The sequence below is a fragment of the Manis pentadactyla genome, chromosome 12 (assembly GCF_030020395.1).
Source record: "Manis pentadactyla isolate mManPen7 chromosome 12, mManPen7.hap1, whole genome shotgun sequence".
In the NCBI taxonomy this organism is placed as follows: domain Eukaryota; kingdom Metazoa; phylum Chordata; class Mammalia; order Pholidota; family Manidae; genus Manis; species Manis pentadactyla.
Genome location: NC_080030.1, coordinates 6,683,702 through 6,703,232, shown reverse-complemented (window position 1 = coordinate 6,703,232; position 19,531 = coordinate 6,683,702). Strand labels below are relative to the sequence as shown.

Genomic DNA, 19,531 nt, shown 5'->3' with positions numbered 1-19,531 from the left:
AATCGAATTTTGATCGAGTTTTATAGAATACTCTCTAGCCTTTGGTGGGAGGTCTTTTTAATTTTTTTTTTTCTCTCATTTGCTACTTTAAAAGCCAAAAGCACCTCTAGTTGCATGCATCACTTTTGCATCTCTCTTGCCTTGAACTTTGCATTAGAATCATTGGTCCCTTACCCTTTCCCCTCCCCTCTGGGAGACCCTGACCCGGGGGACCACCCCAGCCCTAGAAAGAGCATCGATTTTTAATTTTCATGTGCCCTTATCCTTTGCTTCCATATCTCTTGTGGTTTTGAGCTTTTTCTTTCTTGTGGGCACAAACTTGTATGTAATTGGCTTCTTCAGTCTTGATCAGGTTTCCTGCTTTTGCTCTTTGGTGTCTATGGGGAGAGATCCATCAGGGTCCAGAACCTTCTGTCACGCTCCCTGCCTGGTCCCCACCGCCCAAGGTGTCCGGGATGCATGGCCACCACAGAAGGACGCGTTTCCCCTCTGTCCTGGGTAGCAGCTTACCTTTGGTTTCTATACTTGCTTATTTGTCTCCTTCTATTTGGTGACTCACCCGACTTGGAAGAAACTTTGGACTAGAGGTCCCCACCCTTGCCACCAGCCTGATTTGTTTTCTTGCTGTTATTGTCACATGATAAGCCCGGGAGTTCTTAACACCTCTTTCTCTCCCCACCCGGATTTTCCGGTTCAGTTCTCTGCATGCGCTATTAGCTCAGAGGTGTGTGGGAAAGTTTTCAAACTTTGGACCCATGCTTGCAGGTTTCACGGTCTTATTTCCCCGTGGGCCTCACAAGCTAATAAGCTTACGCATTTGTCTCTATTTCCGTGTTGATCCCTGGGGCGTGTATGCTTTACTTTTTTTTTTCCTGTGTTTTATCAGAGATTTACGTAGATCCACACTCTTTTAAGAATGGTAAAAGAAATCAAATGAAATCAAATCAAAAGGCTGCACCATGGGAAGAAAAGAGTTCTTAAATCTGTCCTGAAGAAAATATACCCAACAGTGTAAATGGTATAAAAAATAAAAAGTTTACACATTTTTTTTTTTACTTTATCAAAGCGATGTGAAGTAATAAAGGTGGTGGAGATAATCCATCAGTCTTGCCTATGAAGAGGTTTTTTAAAAAGTGACTATAACCTCTCACTCTCTCCTAATTTTCCCTCCATCTCTCTATTCCCCTAAAAGACAAATAAGGTTGGTCTGTCTGACACCAGGTTGGGAGCAGGGGGAAAAGACTATGGTGGGGATTTGTGGAGGGGATTCCTACTGGTGACCCTTGGGTTCCAGGAATGGGAGCCCAGCTGAAGGCAGCCGAGAGAACTGAGGGTCTGATCCACAGCAAGTAGGGTGACCAACTGTCCCAGGTTACCCAGGACCAAGGGGTTCCTAGGATGTGGGACTTCAGTGATCAAACCTGGAAAATTCCAGGCAAATGGGGGTGAGTTCAGTGGGGGCAGCAGGCATAAAATCAAGGAGTATCTACAGTGGGAAACACATGCTGCTCCCTGCACAGAACCCATTTCTCTTGCTGCCAACGACATCCCAAACTTCCTTTGGAACCCGGATCTCCCCCTTGAATGGCTCCTGCCCTCCCCACTCAACCCTAGCCTGGTTCCAGGGCCGACCCTAACTGCCTGAGGCTGAAGAGTCCCGTGGGTTCGGGAACACACACGGGATTCAGGCCCCAATGAGCTGTCACCGAAATGCAAATCAAGACCCCAGTGAGACGCCACTTCACACCCACCACCACGGCTCCCATCAGAAAGATGAGCCAGAGCAAGTGTGGGGAGATGGGGACCTCCACAGGCTGCCGGTGGAAATGCAAAATAGTGCAGCTGCTTTGGGAAAGAGTTCGGCATTTCCTCAACCAGTGAAATGCAGAGCAAGACATGACCCAGGAATTCCACCCCTACGTATGTGCCCCAGAGAACTGAGAACGTACATCCACATCAAAGCCCGTACACCAGCATTCACAGCTGCATTATTTGTAATAGCCGAAGGGTGTAAGCCACCCAAACGTGCACCGAAAGATGGATGGATAAACATGTGGTCCATCCGTATGGTGGAATATTATTCAGTCATAAAAAAGGAATGAGGTCCTCATGCTTGAAACCATAATGCCAAGGACAGAAGCCAATAACCAAAGGCTGCATATTGCAAGACTCCTTTACTGGAAACTTCCAGAACATGTAAATCCACAAAGACGGAAAGCAGATGAGCCATTGCCAGGAGCTGGGGAGGGGAGGCGGGAAGACTGAAGGGGGAAGGGGAGTGGTGGGGGGAGGGGGGAATGGGGTTTCTTTTTGGGGTGATAAAAGCATTCTGAAATTGTGGAGATAGTCGCACCTCTCTGTGAATGTACCAAAACCACTGAATCGTACATTTTAAATGGGCATTATTTTGTGGTATGTGAATGTATCTCAATAAAACTGTTATTTTTTTTTTTTAAACCCTCCTTTCTGCTTGTATGGCTCCCAAAGATGAAAATATTGACTCTCTGGCCATTTGTAGGAAATGACTTCTTCCAAGCCCAGCAGTCTGGGTTTCGGTGTGCTGGGTGGGCGGCCCTGAACAAGCCCACTCAGCCGCCTGGTGCGGAGACGGATACTAACAGATCCCTCTTGGCCACTGTGGGGTCTAAGTGGACCATTGTAAAGGACTCAGCCAGGTGCCTGCAACAGGAGAAGGGCTCAGTCAAAGGCAGGGTACAAACCGAGCGAGGTGATGTGACTTACCCGTTGGAAGTCACCCAGTAAAGGGGAGAATTATCCGCGATCAGGTTCAAGTGTCTCTTTTGGGGATGGAGTCCTTCCCACAATGGTTACAGGCATGGCTTAGAGCAGAAGCTGGCAAACTAGAGCCCCTGAGTTTTCCAGCCTGCTGCCTGTTTTCGTAAGAAACATTCTATTGGCACACAACCACACCCACTGCTTTCTCATTCCTCTTTTGAGCTACGACCGCAGTTAAGTGTTTGCAACAGAGGCTGTCTGGCTGCAAAGCTAACGTGTTCACTATCTGGGTCTTTACAGAAAAAAAAGGTGCCAACCCCTGGATGAGAACATCAGATAGTCTTGGGTTTGAATCCTGACTTTTTCCTTAAGGACCTTGGACATGAATTAAATTCTGGATGCCTCAGGAGCAATCTCACTGGGGTAGTCTAAGGATTTATTGCATTTCGTTGGTCCCGAGAGGCACATTGTTTTTCGCGTTTGGACATTTCTGAAATCGGAATGCATCTCACAAGCCATCTTACAATTAGAACTGGCAGTGTCTTTGCTTTTTCAGTAGTCCATAAAAATAATGGGACCTCTTATCATGTCTTAGATGTGATAAAATATGACAAATGAGATACTGTGTGTAACCTTGCTGAGCATGCTGGGGGCACAGAGTGAGGCCTTGGGATAGCTGAGCTACTTTTTTATTCTTCTTAGATTCCGTATCTTGGGCGCCTCTGCATTCACCCATCACCTTGGGTTTCTGGTAGTGGGAAAGCCCCCAACACAAAAGGCACTTATTAAGGTCTTCAGGGACTTATTCCCAGACTCAGATAACCCTCTCAAAAGTGAAATGTCATGTCAGGAGGGACGCAAATGCTGGCAGCCAACCTTCCGCTTAAAGGGCAGAGCTCCCAAGCCATGTGGGAAACTGGGAAAAAAACATAGGCTTCTAGGTTGGCATTTCTGACCCAACCTTCTCCCTGGAATATTATATATCAAAGGCTTTGAGCCCTAAGGGCGAAGGATCTGAGGAACGAAGCATCAGGACCAGAAGTTAAGAAGAGGAAGGAGGGACCAATGACAGCCTCAAAGGCTCACGCCCAAGCCATCAAGGACTTTACCTCATCGCCGTATCGTCGGTAACTCACTTCATACAGCACGATCAGACCATTGGGCTCCTTCGGCTCCTGCCACATCAAGTGAACCACGTTGTTCTCAAAAATTTCGTGGGTCACGGGGCCAACAATGTCATCTGCCTTGGCTGTAAAAGGAGCAGTGGTTAGAGGCAGGGATGGGACCCCTGGACCAAATCCCACCTCCGCCACCTACCAGCTGAGACACAACAAGCTGGTTGCCTGACCTCCCTGCGTTTCATTTCCCTCATCGGAGAAGGACCTATAAAACTTGTGGCATATAAACACCTGTGGGATCGTCTATGTGTTTATGTGGATCTACCTACCTACCTATGTCACATCCTGTTGGTCCTGTTTCTCTGGAGAACCCTGACTAATAACACTAACAAGTACAAAGTTCTTAATTTTACTTGACTTTCCTCATGGCTTGTATTTTCTAGAGTTTATATAGTGGCTGTGTATGACTCATGTAATGAAAAACTATTAAGGCAAATACGGGTGGACCCCGAGAGCATTACACTAACTGAAGTCAGGCGGAGGAAGACAAACGCCGTATGATCTCACTTACAGGTGGAATCTAAAAAACGCCGAACCCACAGAGGCAGAGAGCAGAGGAGTGGATGCTGGTTGTAGGGGGAGAGGGGCAACAGTATAGATGGCGATCGAAGGGTACCAACACCCACATACAAGGTGAATTTGTTCTGGGGAACCCAACGCACAGTGTGGTGACTGTACCTCACAATGCTGTGACACACACCTGAACGTTGCTGAGAGTAAATCTTAGGTGTTCTCACCCCAAAAAGAAATGTTGACTTTGAGACGGGACAGGTGTTTGCTAACACTATGGTGGAAATCGCACAGCAAGACATCAACGCATCAAATAAACATGAAGTGCATCGGAAACTTACACAACGTGGTTACATGTTAATGGTATCTCAGCAGAGCTGGGAAAAGTTCAAAATGATACAGACAAGTAAGCCAAAGGGCACATCTTTGCTGCCCCGAGGGCGGAGACCGTCTCCTCGGTTGCCTGGGTCTCCCAGCCCCGTAGTGGGACAACCCACCTTCAGGCATGGTCCTGGCGCTCACGTAGGCGGCCACGCTGCACCTCTCCTCAGGGGAGTCCTGGTTGCAAGCCTGCAGCTCGATGCGGTAGCCTGTGAAATGGTGCAGCCCAGAGATGACCAGCGACTCCTTGTTCACCACTTTCTCAAATGGCCTGTGCTCCTCCGGGGCCGTGGGCACGACTGTTGTCACATTCCCAACATCTCCAAGGGCCCTGCGTTTCCGCGACGGCCTGTCATGACAGCAGGGTGCACAAGGTCATGCAATCACCATCTTAAAAGAAAATACGACGCTGGAGAATCAAAAGCTTAGAATGAAAGACTGTGAGGGGTGCAAGAGGGCACATGGATTAAAATGCAAATTACCAGAATTACAACCCAGAGCAGCTTCCAGATGACCCTGGGAGCACAGTAAGTTTCAGGGCTCCGGGACTATCTGTAGGAGACACACCGATACTGCCCTGGACATGCTTGCTGGATTTCAGGTTTTCATTTTGCAGATTAATAGCCAGGGTCAGATTAACACCCAGGGTCAGTGTTAAAAATAAAATGCCAAAAGCATGGTAGAGTCGAGCTACAGACCAACATCATCAGGAGAAACACATCTTCTAATTCTTAGGACCGTTTAGGACGCCTGTCTGTTTAACTTGAATGATTGAATGTCGATTCTTGGTGGAAAAAAAACCAACCTTATCAGTCAGGTTGGTAAAGCTAACTCAAAACACCACCTGTGCGGTGGGCACACATTTTCCCCCTTAAAAAGATGTGTTAAGAAATAAACTTGGTGAGTGTATACATGTGTCAAAATTTGCCAAGCTGTACGCTAAGATTTGTGCATCTGATTGTACAGACCTCAATAAAAGAGGGGAAAATAAATGTCCATCATTTATGCCAACCCCCAAAAGAGAAAGAAATGTTGCTAGCCTAAAAATTCATGAACACCTCAAAAGTATAAAGAAAACTTAAATTACCTGTCATATCACTGTCTGCTGTTTTCTGGGGGCGATTTTTTTTTCTGTATTTCTAAAATATTTTCTAGAAATACTATGTCTGGGATGTGTGGAACAAGCTAGTTTTATAATCCACTCTCTAGTATATTGTGACTATATTATGATCTCAGAAGCATTCTTCAAATATGTTCCTTGAAACATCATGTCTTCAGTAGGACAGAATTTACATTTTTTTCCTGCTTCTTTATGAGGGTTTTTCCCTCCTCATTACAAAAGTAGCACATGCTCATGGCAGAATGCTTGGAAATCTAAAATATTCTATTAAATGCATGAGCCGTAATTTATGGACCATCCTTCGCTTCTTGTTAACCCTGTAAGAGGAGTCACAGATTTTTTTTCTATTATAAATTCTGCTTTGAGCACTGCTGGACTGTCTTATCAGTTGCTGAAAGTAGGTTCCTGGAAGAATCACCGCTAGGTTCTGCTTCTTAATGCATATGATTAAAGTGCTATCTGGAAGCTTCGCATTGGCCTTGTGGTCTCGCCCGTAACCCATTTAACCGCACCTGCAGAAAACCTCAGCCATGCTGAGGGTCAAAGGGACTTCTGGGGGGATTTGTTCGTTTGTTTGTTTTTCTGATTTTCAACCTGGGAGATTTAAAACCCCAAGGAAGGCATCAAGCTACTGCTTTACTCTGCACCTCTTTGTACAGCTGAGTGTGAAATCTTCCTTTATTGGGTGCTTGTGTTTCCCTAGGGAATTGTCCATCCTTGTGCTATTTTCCCATGAATTTCTAGTTTTCTCCTCATCCCTACCCCCCTGTTATTCAGTCACCGAGGCTATTAACCCTTTATCAACTGTATCATGTGATTCACCCCGGTTTGCAGTCTGCCGGTGAGTTTCCTTTCAAATATTTTGAAAGAGTCTTTCACGTGTATCTGTAAAACTTTTCTAGCTCAGCAAATTCTTACATTTTTTTCCCCTGACAGGTAATTCTCGATGGGGTCACTAAACTTTTATGGCACTTACAAAGGGATCTTTTCCCCGCCGTTCCCAGCATATCTCCGGGCTTTTTTGTGTATTTGTATTGCACTTCCTTTCCCGGACTCTATTCTAAGAGTTTCTCGGTTGATTTTCTCGGGTTTTCAAAGCACAGACTAGGAAAAGCAACAGCGAACCTGTCTGTGAGAGCTAGAGAGTAAACACTTTGGATTTTTAGGGACATGTGGCTTTTGTCACAGCTACTTAACATTTAATGGCTTTCAGGAGGCCACTGTAGCTTCAAAGCAGCCATAAACAAAAAGTAAACAAACAGGAGGGGCTACGTGTCCATAAAACGTTGTTGACCAAAACAGGCAGCCCCCAAAACGGTCTGGAAGCGCATGATCCTGACAAATCGTGGGAGTGTCAGCAGCAGCCTGACGCTAGGTCACAACACCTAGTCATGCCCATAGCGCCATCGCATCACACAGGCATGTCTGCCATCTCACAGCCTCACGAAAAGGAATGTGAGTCCAGCACCGTAAGATATTTTGAGGGCAAAAGAGAGACCACGTCCACATCACTTTCATTACAGCGTATTGTTATAACTGTTTTTATTTCCTTAATGTTAATGTCTTACTGTGCCTGATTTAGATATTAAACTTTATCATAGGGTTGTATGGCTAGGAAAATATATAATATGCACAGGGCTTGGTATTATCTGTGGTTTCAGACATCCACTGGTGGTCTTAAAACAGATCCTCTGTGAAGAAGGGGAGGGGGGCTACTGTACCCCAGGATTCTATCCAAGCAGACCGCAGAGTGGTCCATAAAGACCCTCAGGACCAACCACCCACTGACTTTCCCACTCCTACAAACAGTCTCACACTAGACAAGTGGTTCTCAGCCAGGGCTGGAGACTCTGCCCCCTGCCCCGCTACTGGGGCGGGGGGGGGGACGTTCGGCATGTCTGGAGATATTTTCGGTTGTCACTACTTGAGGGACATCGTGTGTGGGTGGAGCCCAGAGGTGCTGCTCGCCACGCCACGGTGCACAGGGCGGTACCAGGGCAACATCTGGCCCCGGATGTCAACAGCTCTGACGCTGAGCAGCCCTGGTCTGGACCAAGCCCTCAAATTTCTAAGCCTTTTTTTCTACAATATTCCAAACGGCCACTAGAGGTCAGATCGGGGCCGCACATATGCCTGAAAATACACAGCAGACAGAGTCAAGTCCCCTGCATGGGCGCTACGGGTAATGTCATGTACAGCACGGTGGTCTAGTTAATAACACTGCACATTTGAAAGCCACTAAGAGACTAGATCCCCAAAGTTCCCACCACAAGAAAAAGAAATTGCTATGTGGTGCAAGATGTTCATTAGACCGTGGCGATCATTTTGCAACACACACGGCTATCGAATCGTTACATGGTATTCCTGAAACGAATATACTGTTTCATGTTCATTATACCTCAATAAAAAGAAATTAATTGAGAAAAAAACCTCCCCCACAGGACCCTGACCAGCCTTTTTTCCAGTCTTGCCTCCTCTTCCTCCCAGGAGCCCCTGGACTGGCCTTTCCCCATAGGGCCTCTGTCTGTCCTGGTGGAATAAAAAGGTAACATGGACAAACCCCCTTTTTATTCTTAAAGGGAGGCTCGATGGTCCTCAGTGGAACTCAGGGACGCGGTGGTACACTTTTGTTCACACCTGCTGTCCCATGCTTGACACCCCAAATAAAAATGTTCTGCTTCCAGACTGGAGACTGTTGAGAGTTAGGCGTGGGGTTGATTTAATGACTCTGCATTGAGTCCCCTATACAAAATTTTATTGTTGTAAACAACCATTTGATCAATAAATATGAAAGGTGCCCTCTCAAAAAAAAAAGTTCTGCTTCCAGTCAGTCTCCCCCACCACCTGCCCCATGTGGCTAAGACTCTGGGTGCTGGGCTCAGCTCTGCACACATGCTAGATGTTGATAAATAAATGCCTAGTGAATGAATGCATGGAGGGAAGTGTGTGGCATCTAGCAGGTGCCCGGCAAGTACAACCTCAATTCCATTTTTAATTAGACAGTGTTAGTTATGATTTTTCCCCACATTCACGCTCAGATCCCATTTCAGGATGAAGGCATTTAACGTGTGAATCTGTGAAGCCTCCGGTACCCGCAGAGCAGCCCAGGACATGCAACAAGCCATGGAAAGCCCCTGGGGTCTTGAAGGCACAGGACATGCTCCCTGACCCGCCTGGCCCACAGGGACCGCCAGGGGCCACACAGAAGTCCCACAGATTGCCATACCTAGTGTCCTCGGCACCAGGGCCTGAAGAGGATTTTCTGTGAAAACAAAATCAGCCACTTTGAGGACAGACAGCACTTCTTCAGGCAGACCGCTTGCTTCTGACAGCCTAGAAGCTGCACTCGGTCCAAAGGCAGCCTGCCCTTGACCATGGACCACTTTTTCCCATCACCTGAACCACACCTTCTCCAGCAGGTGTGGAGAACACAGCAAGCGGGGGGTAAAATCAGGGAAAACATCCACCGGGGACCTGGCCCTTCGATGTGAACTTGACCACATTTAAACATCACGCCTGACTCAGGTGTTTCCCGGAGTCCAACAGTGCTTTGCTTTTAACAGGTAAACGAGTAACTACCTCAACGCCTGGGCTGTACCACTGAATGCTCTTTGGGACTCAGGGGAGGGGGGCAAAGGCCAGAAAGAAAGAGAAAAAAAAGAAGAAAAGAGAATTTACATATTGATGATTCCTGGGAAAGATCAGCTCGGATGGGGAGCAACGGTGGGCATTTGAAGAGACCCATTTCAGAATCTTGTTTTATTTCAATGTCAACCTCTTAGGAATTTGATCCCCTCTGGACATGGCCAATCGCATCAGACGTTTCTGGGTAGCTGTCTGCTGAGTTTTTTAAGGAAGATGACTCAAAGCCCACATCACACACACACACACAGGCTGTGCGAACCAGACAGTAGCCTCGCCAGCTCCGAAATGCGGGCTTTGGACCCGTGGAAGGGGGAGAGCTCCTGCTTCAGCGGGTGACCGTAAAGATGCACGAGCTAAAATGATGCAGACAGTGTTCCTGGCATCAAGTGGGCGGAAGCCAGAGATGATGGGCAAAACCCTCCAATGTACAGGGTGACCCCCACAGCACAAAGAGGGATCTAGCTCCAAATGTTGGTAGGGTCCAGGTTGAGAGGCCCTGGATGACTCCTGTGCTCTTATAATCCTAAAAGATGGGAACCATTATTACCTCCATTTTACAGATAAGTAAACTGAGGAGGCATGGAGAGAGGTTATAATAACCTACGACCCACAAAAGCTTGTCCTTTACCTATGTGTTCTTGCTTTGCAAGAAAGATAAAGGGGGAAGACACAGGATCGTTTTTACCACAAACCCTCCCGGTAGATCAGATGCCCACCAGCCAATCCCCTCACTCACTAGAGGAAACTCAACTTATTTAAACAGGAGAAGCCTCCAGGTTTTGAAGATGCTGTGGAAAGTTCCAGAAGGATGACAAAGTTACACAGATTTTTAAAAAAGAGAGACTGTACTGATCTGGGCGCTCAGTGGTAAATCAAGCATGGGGCTGGGCAGGCATTGCTCAGGATTTGCCGGAGAATTGAATGGAGTTGGTTTCAAAACTCAGATGGAGTCCAGCGGATGGGACAAAGAGTTTGGGAGATGTAGGAAAGCAAAGGTGAAATGATTTAAACATTCCCTCCTTCTGGGGTGATTCTGTGTTTCTTCCTGGGAAGGTTCCTGCTGAAATCGCAGTATCTCTCCATCCAGCCACCCGCCCTCTGCATGCCCACTTCATCTTATTCCCTAGGTAACGATCCCAACAGCAAGCCAATGAAAACTGCTCACCTGGGGACGAAAACCACATTGTGCAGGTAATCCTCAAAGGTCTTCCTGAACGAGGATTCCTCCAGCTCCTTGAGGATCTGAGAGTCCGTCTTCGGGCAGGAGCAACATTCCCCGGCAGCCTCTTCATACTCACTCTGATTGTGCTTCTGGGACCCCTCAGACTCAAATGGTGGGGACCACGTCCGGGAGGGCAGCTTCAACCCTAGACATGGGCAGAGCAGGTGGTTCAAATCACCCCCACCCCACATACACACGTAGAGCTAAGGGGGCCTGTGCAGAAGAGCTTGGGGCACAGGACACAGGGCGCGGGGCCAGGGTCTGCATTCAGGTTCTGCGAAGAAAAATAAAACCTCTCGGGAGAGGTCCTGTCTGTGTCAACTGAGATGGGGCACATCGGTGTGTCCCCAAAACCGTCAGACACCGTGATGCCATGGGGCTGGAGACCGTAAGGAAACCTCATGGAATTTATGTGCTAGCGGGCCACTGAACCCAATGAAGTAACAAACACATCTGCCATAGGTTAGATGGCAGGGTGAAAAGACGGGGCACTGGGGATGCTATTTTCCTGGAGGTGGTCTCAGAGAAACTGAGCAGTCCTCAGTTAAGGAAAGGAATGAGCCTTCCACACACCTTGGTATAAAGCAGCTCAGACAAAGCAGAGCAAGCACAGATGCCCTAAGGTAAGAATTTCCTTGGTACATATAAAAAGACAGTAAGGACCCGAGGTAGCTAGAAGGGGCTGAGAGAGGAGGTGGGATCAGAGGCACTGGGGGAGCCGAATACAGCTAAATGAATGAATGAATGAATCAACCAAACACATGAATATGAAGTGACAGAGAGCAGAGAATTCCACATGAAATTCTAGGGGTTCCAACTTACAGACACAATGGTTTTACTAAACAATGAAATGAAAGAACCTACAGTGCATTCAGGAATCTGGAAGTCAGATCAGAGAAGCAGTTCTCACCCATAAGGGGATTCTGCACTACACAGGCCCCAGGACATTGGGCAAGGTCTGGAGGCATTTGGATTGTCAGGACTGCTGTGGGGTAGAGGAGGCTACCAGCATCTACCTGGTGGTGGCCAGGAATGGGGTCAAAACCCTACAAAGCGCAGGACCACCCCCACCATGAATCGTACTCCAGCCCCTGTCAACCACGCCTAGGTAGACAGAGAAACCCTGGTCTAAAGACAGGGCAGGAGATCAGAGAACGTTTTCAAATAGGCACAGCAAAAGGAATTTAAAAAAAAAAAAGCTTCTCAAAGGCACAGCCTTAAAGACACAAAGCTGTTTTCAAAGTACCATGGCTGGCCATGTCTTGACCCCTGACGTCCAATCCCTGGGCACCTGCCACTCGCTGTGTGAGCACAGATGCACTTCTGGTACCGCCTCTCGGACGGACACAGCCTACGGGCGAATCTAGCTTCTTTCCCGCCGCCAGCCCTCTGGTGCTGGGGTTTATGGAGACGGAGCACTTTTTTCCCCTCCCCTTGAATGGGTCTGGGAGGCAATGAGCTGTCAGTCCTTTCCTGTGAATGGTGAGTATCCACTCGGAAGCTCAAGTATTTATACAGCTTTGAAAGCCTGCAAGTGACTCTTACAAACGCTTGTGACATTTACGAATAGACATAAATTAACTTGTCTGGGTAGCTGTCAGAGGACCTAGGGAAGATGTGGTGGGTGGAAGAAAAACGTGGGATTTCCTCTGCAGGAGACGGTCCAGCAGCTTCCTGGAGGCAAGGGGACTCAGGACTGAGCAATGGACAGAGCATCTTGCTCCCGTTAGCCTTGCTAGCATCCTCCACGTGCCACTTGATGCACCGTGGTCTTTCTGTGGCTTCGGCGTAAAAGCATTATGGGGTCCAGGACAGTCACAGTCAAGGGGACAGGAAGTATAATGGGGGGAGGGATGGGAGAGAGTGTTTCAGTTTGGGAAGATGGAAAGTTCTGGAGATGGAGGGGTGGGGGTGGTTGCGACAATGCGAATGTGCTTCATGTCATCCAGCTGCGCACTTGAAATGCTAGGATGGTAAATGTTATTTTACAGCAATTAAAAAAAAAACATACAGTGGATAACTTGTACCGTATAATTGAAATTTGCTAAGAAAGAGCTTAAATGTTCTTGCAAAAAAAAAAAAAAGATAAATATGGGAGATGATGGATGTGTTCCTTAACGAGGTAGCAGGAATCCTGGCCCGACATAAGCACATATCAAATCCCGCGCCCTCCCCGAGCCGCTGGCCCCACCATCCACTTTCTGTCTCTATGAATGTGACTCCCCTAGGGACCTCCTAGAAGTGGGATCAGACAGGATCTGTGATCATTACAAATAAAGCCATGTTTAAATAACCACATCGTAATGACAGATTTAGACTTCCAGAATAAAACGCGTGGCTCTTTAAAAAAAAAAAAAAATGCAAAGCGCTGACTGCCGCTTCTGGTGGCAGTGGTTTCGGTTACTCGAAGGCTGGGCCAGCGGCTCACAGCTGAGCTGATGACTGCTTGCTCCTGAGTTATATAAAGCACCCAAGGAGATAAATCACGTTTGCAACCCTCGGCTCAGGCAGGCAATGAGGTCACAAACGTACATATAGCCCATGATCTTAGAGCTGGGACAACTCCCGGAGATCATCTGGCCTCCTGCCCCTTCTCCCAATAAGGAGGCAGCGGGTGACAAGCTCGGTGACTTGTCCAAAGCCCTATGGCAGGTCACACATCCAGCCAAGAGCAGATGGCAGCCTCCCCACCTCAGCCACAGCTTGCCAGCTGCCCCTGAGCCTTGGCTTCCAAGGTCAAGGGCTGAGGATAGCCCTGGCTCAAAAAGAGAAAATAAATAATGTTTCTCCAGTTTGATGGGGTTTTGTAAAAATCCAGTTTTACATTTTAAACTAATTTACACAAACTAGTTGGAGGCCTCAAATATTTTTCCATTTTTCTGCAGATGGAGGGAAGCCCATTCAGTAAACAAGATTAAATACTGGGGCTGGGGCTGGGCTGGGGCTGGTGGTGGGGAACACGTCATTAGTATACATTTTTAATGGAAGTCACAGGAGAGAATAGGTATCCTCTTTGCTGTCTCTGATCCTTAAAATTTAAAGGTCTGCTGAAACTAATGTAATGTAATACTGTGTGTCAACTACCCTTCAATAAAAAATAATTATCTACAAAAAAAAAAAAAAATTTAAAGGTCTGAATTTAGGGCTGAAATTCTTCCCTGACTTTATCAATAACCTCTTGACACGCTCAGTTATGTTCCTTGCTCAACCCAGAGGTCTTCAGTGGGTTAACACAGCCGTAGCCCCACCAGGGGAGGGAAGAAGAGGAGAAAATTCCAGAGAGAAATGGTGCCAAAACATGGGAAACACCTGGTTTCAACACGAGTCTTCAGGGTGTCATCCTGTCGCGATGTTTAGAAACCGTGCACGCATGTTTTTGTACGAGGTGAAATGCAGTGTGCATGCACACATGTACTTGTACACACCCTGGGAACACTGTGTTGGGATGAGACGCTTCCCTGGAAGAAGAACAAGGTGAATCAGATGCTCCCACAGATCTGCCCGCACTCACCTTTGAGGCAATAATCCAGCTCATACAGCTCACTGTCTTCTGCCTGCCTCTCCCAGAAAACCAGGTAGTGTGTGATGTTGCCATTGGGATCCGAGGGAGGCTTCCACTTGAGAATAATCTGGGACGAGGAATTTGAAACCGAAATTGGATCCAGGGGAACAGAAGGATCTACAAAGGAGACAGGAAACCAGGCCACGGTGAGGAGGAGATTGCAAGCTTGAGAGTGGACACCCCAGCGAGAGAAACCGTGAGGATGTTCCCTGCAGGGTTATTTAACATCGGAGAAAACTGGAGACGGGTGGAATGCTCACCCAGCGAGGGCACAGGTTCCCAAATTATGGTCCATTCGTGCCACAGATTATGTAACCATTCATTCATTTATGCAACAAACATTTATGGAATTCCAACTACGTGCCCAACTGTCTGCGTTCTGGGGGCTATAAAGACGCTGGAGAAAGGCAGGATGGTGGGAAGAGACAAATAAGCTCACATTGTCTGGTTGACATTCACCCTAAATCAAACCCAGGTGCAGGGCAGAGGTCGGGAGATGGATGCCAACTCAATCATATCACCAAGCTGGCAGCTCAGCTAACATCTTCTCAAAACGCATCACCTCTGGGCTGCACAAGACCTTCTCCTCCAGGATAAAGGCAGCTCAAGTTCTTGGTGAGGGGTGGGGATGGGGGTCTCAAAAGGCAGAGGACACAGAGTGTACAAAGACCTGGAAGCTGGAAGTTTCCGGAAACTTCCAGCCCTTCTGCTATTGCTGGAGCATACAAGAGACAGAGCATTAGCCCGATATGCTGGGGCTGGTTCAGAAAGTTTGGATGCTGTCCTACAGGACTGGGTTCCCAACCTTAGCACTACTGCCATTTGGGGCTGGGGGGACCATCCTGTGCATTGCAGTATGTCGAGCAGCACCCCTGGTCTTCACCCACTAGATGCCAGGTCCCCACCTCTGCAGTCATGACAACCAAAAGTGTCTTCATGGTGGGGTTGTGGGGGGCAGAATGAACCCCCTTCAAAAATGGGGGGCAGGGGCACAGAGATGAAACAGAAATGGCAAATTGAACATTGTCGAAGCCAAGAGATGGTTTGTGGGGCTCATGTTTCTTTCTGCTTTTGTGGGTATTTAAATTTTTTCCATCATGGGAAGAAGAAACACACATATAGATACCCCACAGGTGGCTTGTCGCTCCTGCCTTATCTTTGGAAACCATACACTCAGCCCCCCGGCTCTTTCAGAAGCCGATAACCAAGCAAAACAGCATCTCATTCAACATCGCTGGGTCTGCCTATTAAAGGCAAGACGTCCGATTCATGCACAAATTCATCTGTGCAAGAAATACTTACTGGTAGCATCTGTCTGGACATAGATGATGTCGCTCTTGGCCCCGTAGGTACGGCGTTCGTCGGAGAAGGTGACCAAGGTCTTCACAAAGATGGCGTACTGCGTCCACGGCTTGAGACCCCTCATCAGCCACCCAGGGTGGTTCTGAGACTTGGGGTCATTGGACCTCTGAGGCGGGTCAATGTCCACCACCGTCCAGCTGTTGGAGCCACATGCATCCTGCCCGTCAAACTCCGTCACGTTCTGATAAGGACTTCCAAGACAAAAGAGGGAAAGACATTGCCATTTCGTGCCTATCGCTCTGAGCACCACAGAGACATGGCCAGGGGAAGTTATACCCCCCGTAGGGCTGCGTCCTGTTTACCAACAATCGTACAGGCAGGTCCCAAAGAGAGAGGGACTGCTTCCCTTGTGTCCCCATTTCCCCATAATGAAGATGAGGATGACACCAGCTATGCCATGAGTTACTGATAAGATTATATGAGAGAACGTGTCTGACATCTCAGCACACAGCCTGACACAGAATAAGACACGGAATTATTATTAATATTAACACGATCACCACGTTTGTGATCTGCCTTTAAAATGTCAGCACGGTTATATCCTGAAAATAACTAGGTGACATTGAACGGGGACAGAGTTTCAGTTTGGGATGATGAAAACATTCTGGACGTGGATGGTGGTGAGGGTCACACAGCGATGTGAATGTACTTAATGCCACTGAACTGATGACTGAAACACAGTTAAAATGTCCAAATCTGTGTTATGGGTGTTTTAACCACAATCTTTTAAATGTTGGGAAAAAATAGAGAATAGGTAAAAAAATAAATATATATTTTTAAAACCTATGTGGACCGAGCGACTTTCGGTTGAGGGCATCTGGTGAGATGTACGTAGAAGAGACAAAATGGAATATTCTACAGGAAAGTGGCCGATCTGGGCCTCCAAAAGAAACCTGTCTGCTTCAATTTCTGGCTCTTGACAACGGGAGATACTGACTTTCAAACACCATCAACTGGGAAGTTCATAAAACGGAAAACTGGTTATTTATCCCCCAAGGAGGACAGACGTAGGAGCCTCAGACGGGCTCAGTTCCTGCTCTCACACCTCTTCACCCTCCTACTTACGCCTCTTTGTAGAAAAGCATGAATCCGAGGAGGTCTCGGAAGTCGGGGGGCCAATACGGCTCCCATTTCAGCAAGATCTTGTCAGAAGATGTTCGGATGGAAGAAAATTTAAGTAATTCATTTTCACCTAGAAGAGTTAAAAGAAAAATAACCCAGGATCAGTAGTTTGTTTCCACCCAGAGCAGGTGATTCGACATTTCTAACAGTGACCACGAGAAGGAAAATGTCAGTCTGCAGTTCCCTGGATGGGTCTCGTTCCCCACATGCCTCTTCCCAGGTTCCACGGCAAGACCTGGTCATGCAAGTCGGCTCCTACGCAAGCCGAGTACTTGGCCAGATGCTCGACTGAGTAACAGCCGTCAGCACCAATGCCAGAAGGACAACTGGCCAGTAGTCACTGGGAAAAGGGATTTTCAACAGTAATGTTCATCCTGATGCAATTTCATCGTGTAATTGGACTTTCAAGCCTGACATATCAGATATTAACTCCGGTGCAAATGAATTTAGAGAGTGTGCAGATCATTATATTTTGGAGAGACAATGCCTTGGCAATGCGATGCTTGGAGAGAGCAATTCCCTCTGCCTGGAATGCAAGCCTCCCCTTAAAGCTCTCTGCTCTCCGCCCTCTGCTAAATGACTACAGCTTGGACCACATTCTGTCCTAAGGAACCAGTTCCACTCAAGGGCACTCAATGCTCAGATATCCCTTCAAGGAAGCGCAGCTGGCTGACGGTCAGCAGATGTACTAACTGCTTGACCTGCTGTAGCATTCAAGCCAAGGTCATATAAAAGGGAGAGTCATTCATTCATTTGCTCAGTGCTTATGTGGCAGCTTCCGAGGTCAGGCATTGTATTTGAGGCAATAGGCAGAGGGATAAGATGTACCACAACTGAGCTCAGAATTTCTGAAAGCCTATCACACATATAGTTGTGGTAGCTCATTGAGAGGCAGGGACATGCCCCCAGTGGGCCAGTGTGGTGGGCAAGGGGGAGGGCAGCCACATTATCTGGTCCACGGGCTTGGCAGGACCAGGGCCTCGCCACTTACAGGACGCCTGGTCCCCATTGGTCTTCAGGGCGATGTCGTTCCTCTCCTGGCGTCCTTTGGTTCCTGAAACTTCCTCCATCTTGTGAATTTCTGACAAGCAGAGTTTGGGGTTATAGTGGAAGAAGAGCTTCCCCTGAGTGATTGTGAGGTTGTGTTTGCTCCAGTCCCATAGTTGTCTTAAGTTCTGGTTGTCCAAGGCATAGAAAGAGTAATTCCTATGGAAACACACACATACCTAGTCATTCATCAGGGCCATGGCTGGAGTTGATCTTGTTCAGCGCTGTGTACCTCCAGTCCTGACTACCTGCTTGCCACATACTCATTACATGTTGAAGGGGAGCTGAGAGGGAAAGGGGAAATTAAGGATGTCTTCATGGCCAGTTAGGTATCTGAGCTCGGTCTTGTGGGTGAGGAGGGTAGACAGTGATGGATTGATATGGGTTTGGCAGAGCATAAAGACGGAAAACACAGAGGCATCTGAGCCAGGCTCCAGGAGATCAAAGTAGCCTTCTCCGGCCAGTGATGACAGGCAACAAGACTGTTCTGCAATAAGCCAAACCATCTAGTATACTGCATGCCTGACCAAGACCAAGAACATGTGCCCTTCCTCCGGCAGAGGGGAGCCACAGACGGTTTTATCATGACTCAGTTAACTTGATTAGATTTGTGCCTTAGAATATTAGTGGGCCACCAGCACAGGATGGATGGGAGGAGAGAAGCATTTAGACCTGTGTTGGCCAATACAGAAACTATTTGTCACATCTGGCTATTGAGCATCTGAAATGTGCCATTTTGAACGGTAGTAGAAGCAAAAATGCAGATTTTAAAGACTTCATGTGTACAAAACAGATGTAAAAGATCTTTATAATCTTTTTATATTGAGCTCAACTTCAAAATAAATTTTAGATTTAATGGGTTAAGTGAAATGCATTATTAAAATTCATTTCACCTGCTCCTTGTAAATCTTTTTGAATGTGGCTACTAGAACATTTAACGTCACATATGTGACTTGTATTTCTGTTGGATGACACTGGTCTCATTCTGGGATGCCCAGCTGGGAGGCCATTGGAACAATCCAAATGAAAGGTTTCAGCTTCAGCAAAAAGGCAGTTCTGTGGCAGAAAAATCTGTATTAACTGGTTAGTGATTCAGGAAGGTAGTGTAAACAATTCGGTGGATTGGCTTCTTAAGAGCTCATCACGGCCCCCTCTTTTCCCTGCCTTCCCCTACTATACAGACTAGAAAAGGTCAATATTCACTCTCCCAGCCTCCCTTGCAGCTAAGGTCAGCCATGTGACCCAGTTCTCGCCAAAGAGATATAAGCAGTCATCAGTGTTGGGAGTGAGAGTGCAGGAGGTTCCAGGCAAGTTTTTTTTTTCTTTCTTTTTGAGAGAGTCTCAATTGGCAGGTGTCTTTGTCCTTTGCCCTTTCACCTTTCAGTTGTACAGGTGTGAGGCTGGGAGCGAGGCAGCCACCTTGTGACCATGAGAAGCACAATGATGGAAAGATCCTGGGTCCCTGACAGCACTTGAACAGCTCTCCTCAGACTTCTTGCCCACGAGTCCATCTCTAACTGCACAAAGCATGGCTTAGTCTGTATTTCTATTGCTTTGCTAAAAGAAATAGGGTCAGTGGAACCTCAAGGGAAGGGACTCCAAGAGATGAGTATAGACAGCTGGGACAAGGAAGGGGGTTCCATCTT

The 19,531-nt window shown here is 47.4% G+C and overlaps 1 protein-coding gene across 4 annotated transcripts in view; it reads right to left on the bottom strand.

The window, feature by feature from the left end:
- INSR (insulin receptor) overlaps nt 1–19,531 on the bottom strand; it is a 106,328-nt gene that overhangs the window by 17,347 nt on the left and 69,450 nt on the right. For 2 of the 4 annotated variants that reach the window (XM_036879306.2, XM_036879305.2), the window contains exons 6-13: nt 17,830–18,044; nt 16,782–16,908; nt 15,657–15,907; nt 14,304–14,471; nt 10,736–10,937; nt 9,152–9,187; nt 4,922–5,154; nt 3,846–3,985 (exon numbers count right to left, since the gene is read on the bottom strand). In XM_036879306.2, the coding sequence (XP_036735201.2) occupies nt 3,846–3,985; nt 4,922–5,154; nt 9,152–9,187; nt 10,736–10,937; nt 14,304–14,471; nt 15,657–15,907; nt 16,782–16,908; nt 17,830–18,044 (1,372 nt within the window). The remainder of the gene's footprint in view (nt 1–3,845; nt 3,986–4,921; nt 5,155–9,151; nt 9,188–10,735; nt 10,938–14,303; nt 14,472–15,656; nt 15,908–16,781; nt 16,909–17,829; nt 18,045–19,531) is intronic. The other 2 variants (XM_036879308.2, XM_036879307.2) reach the window with 1 other exon arrangement.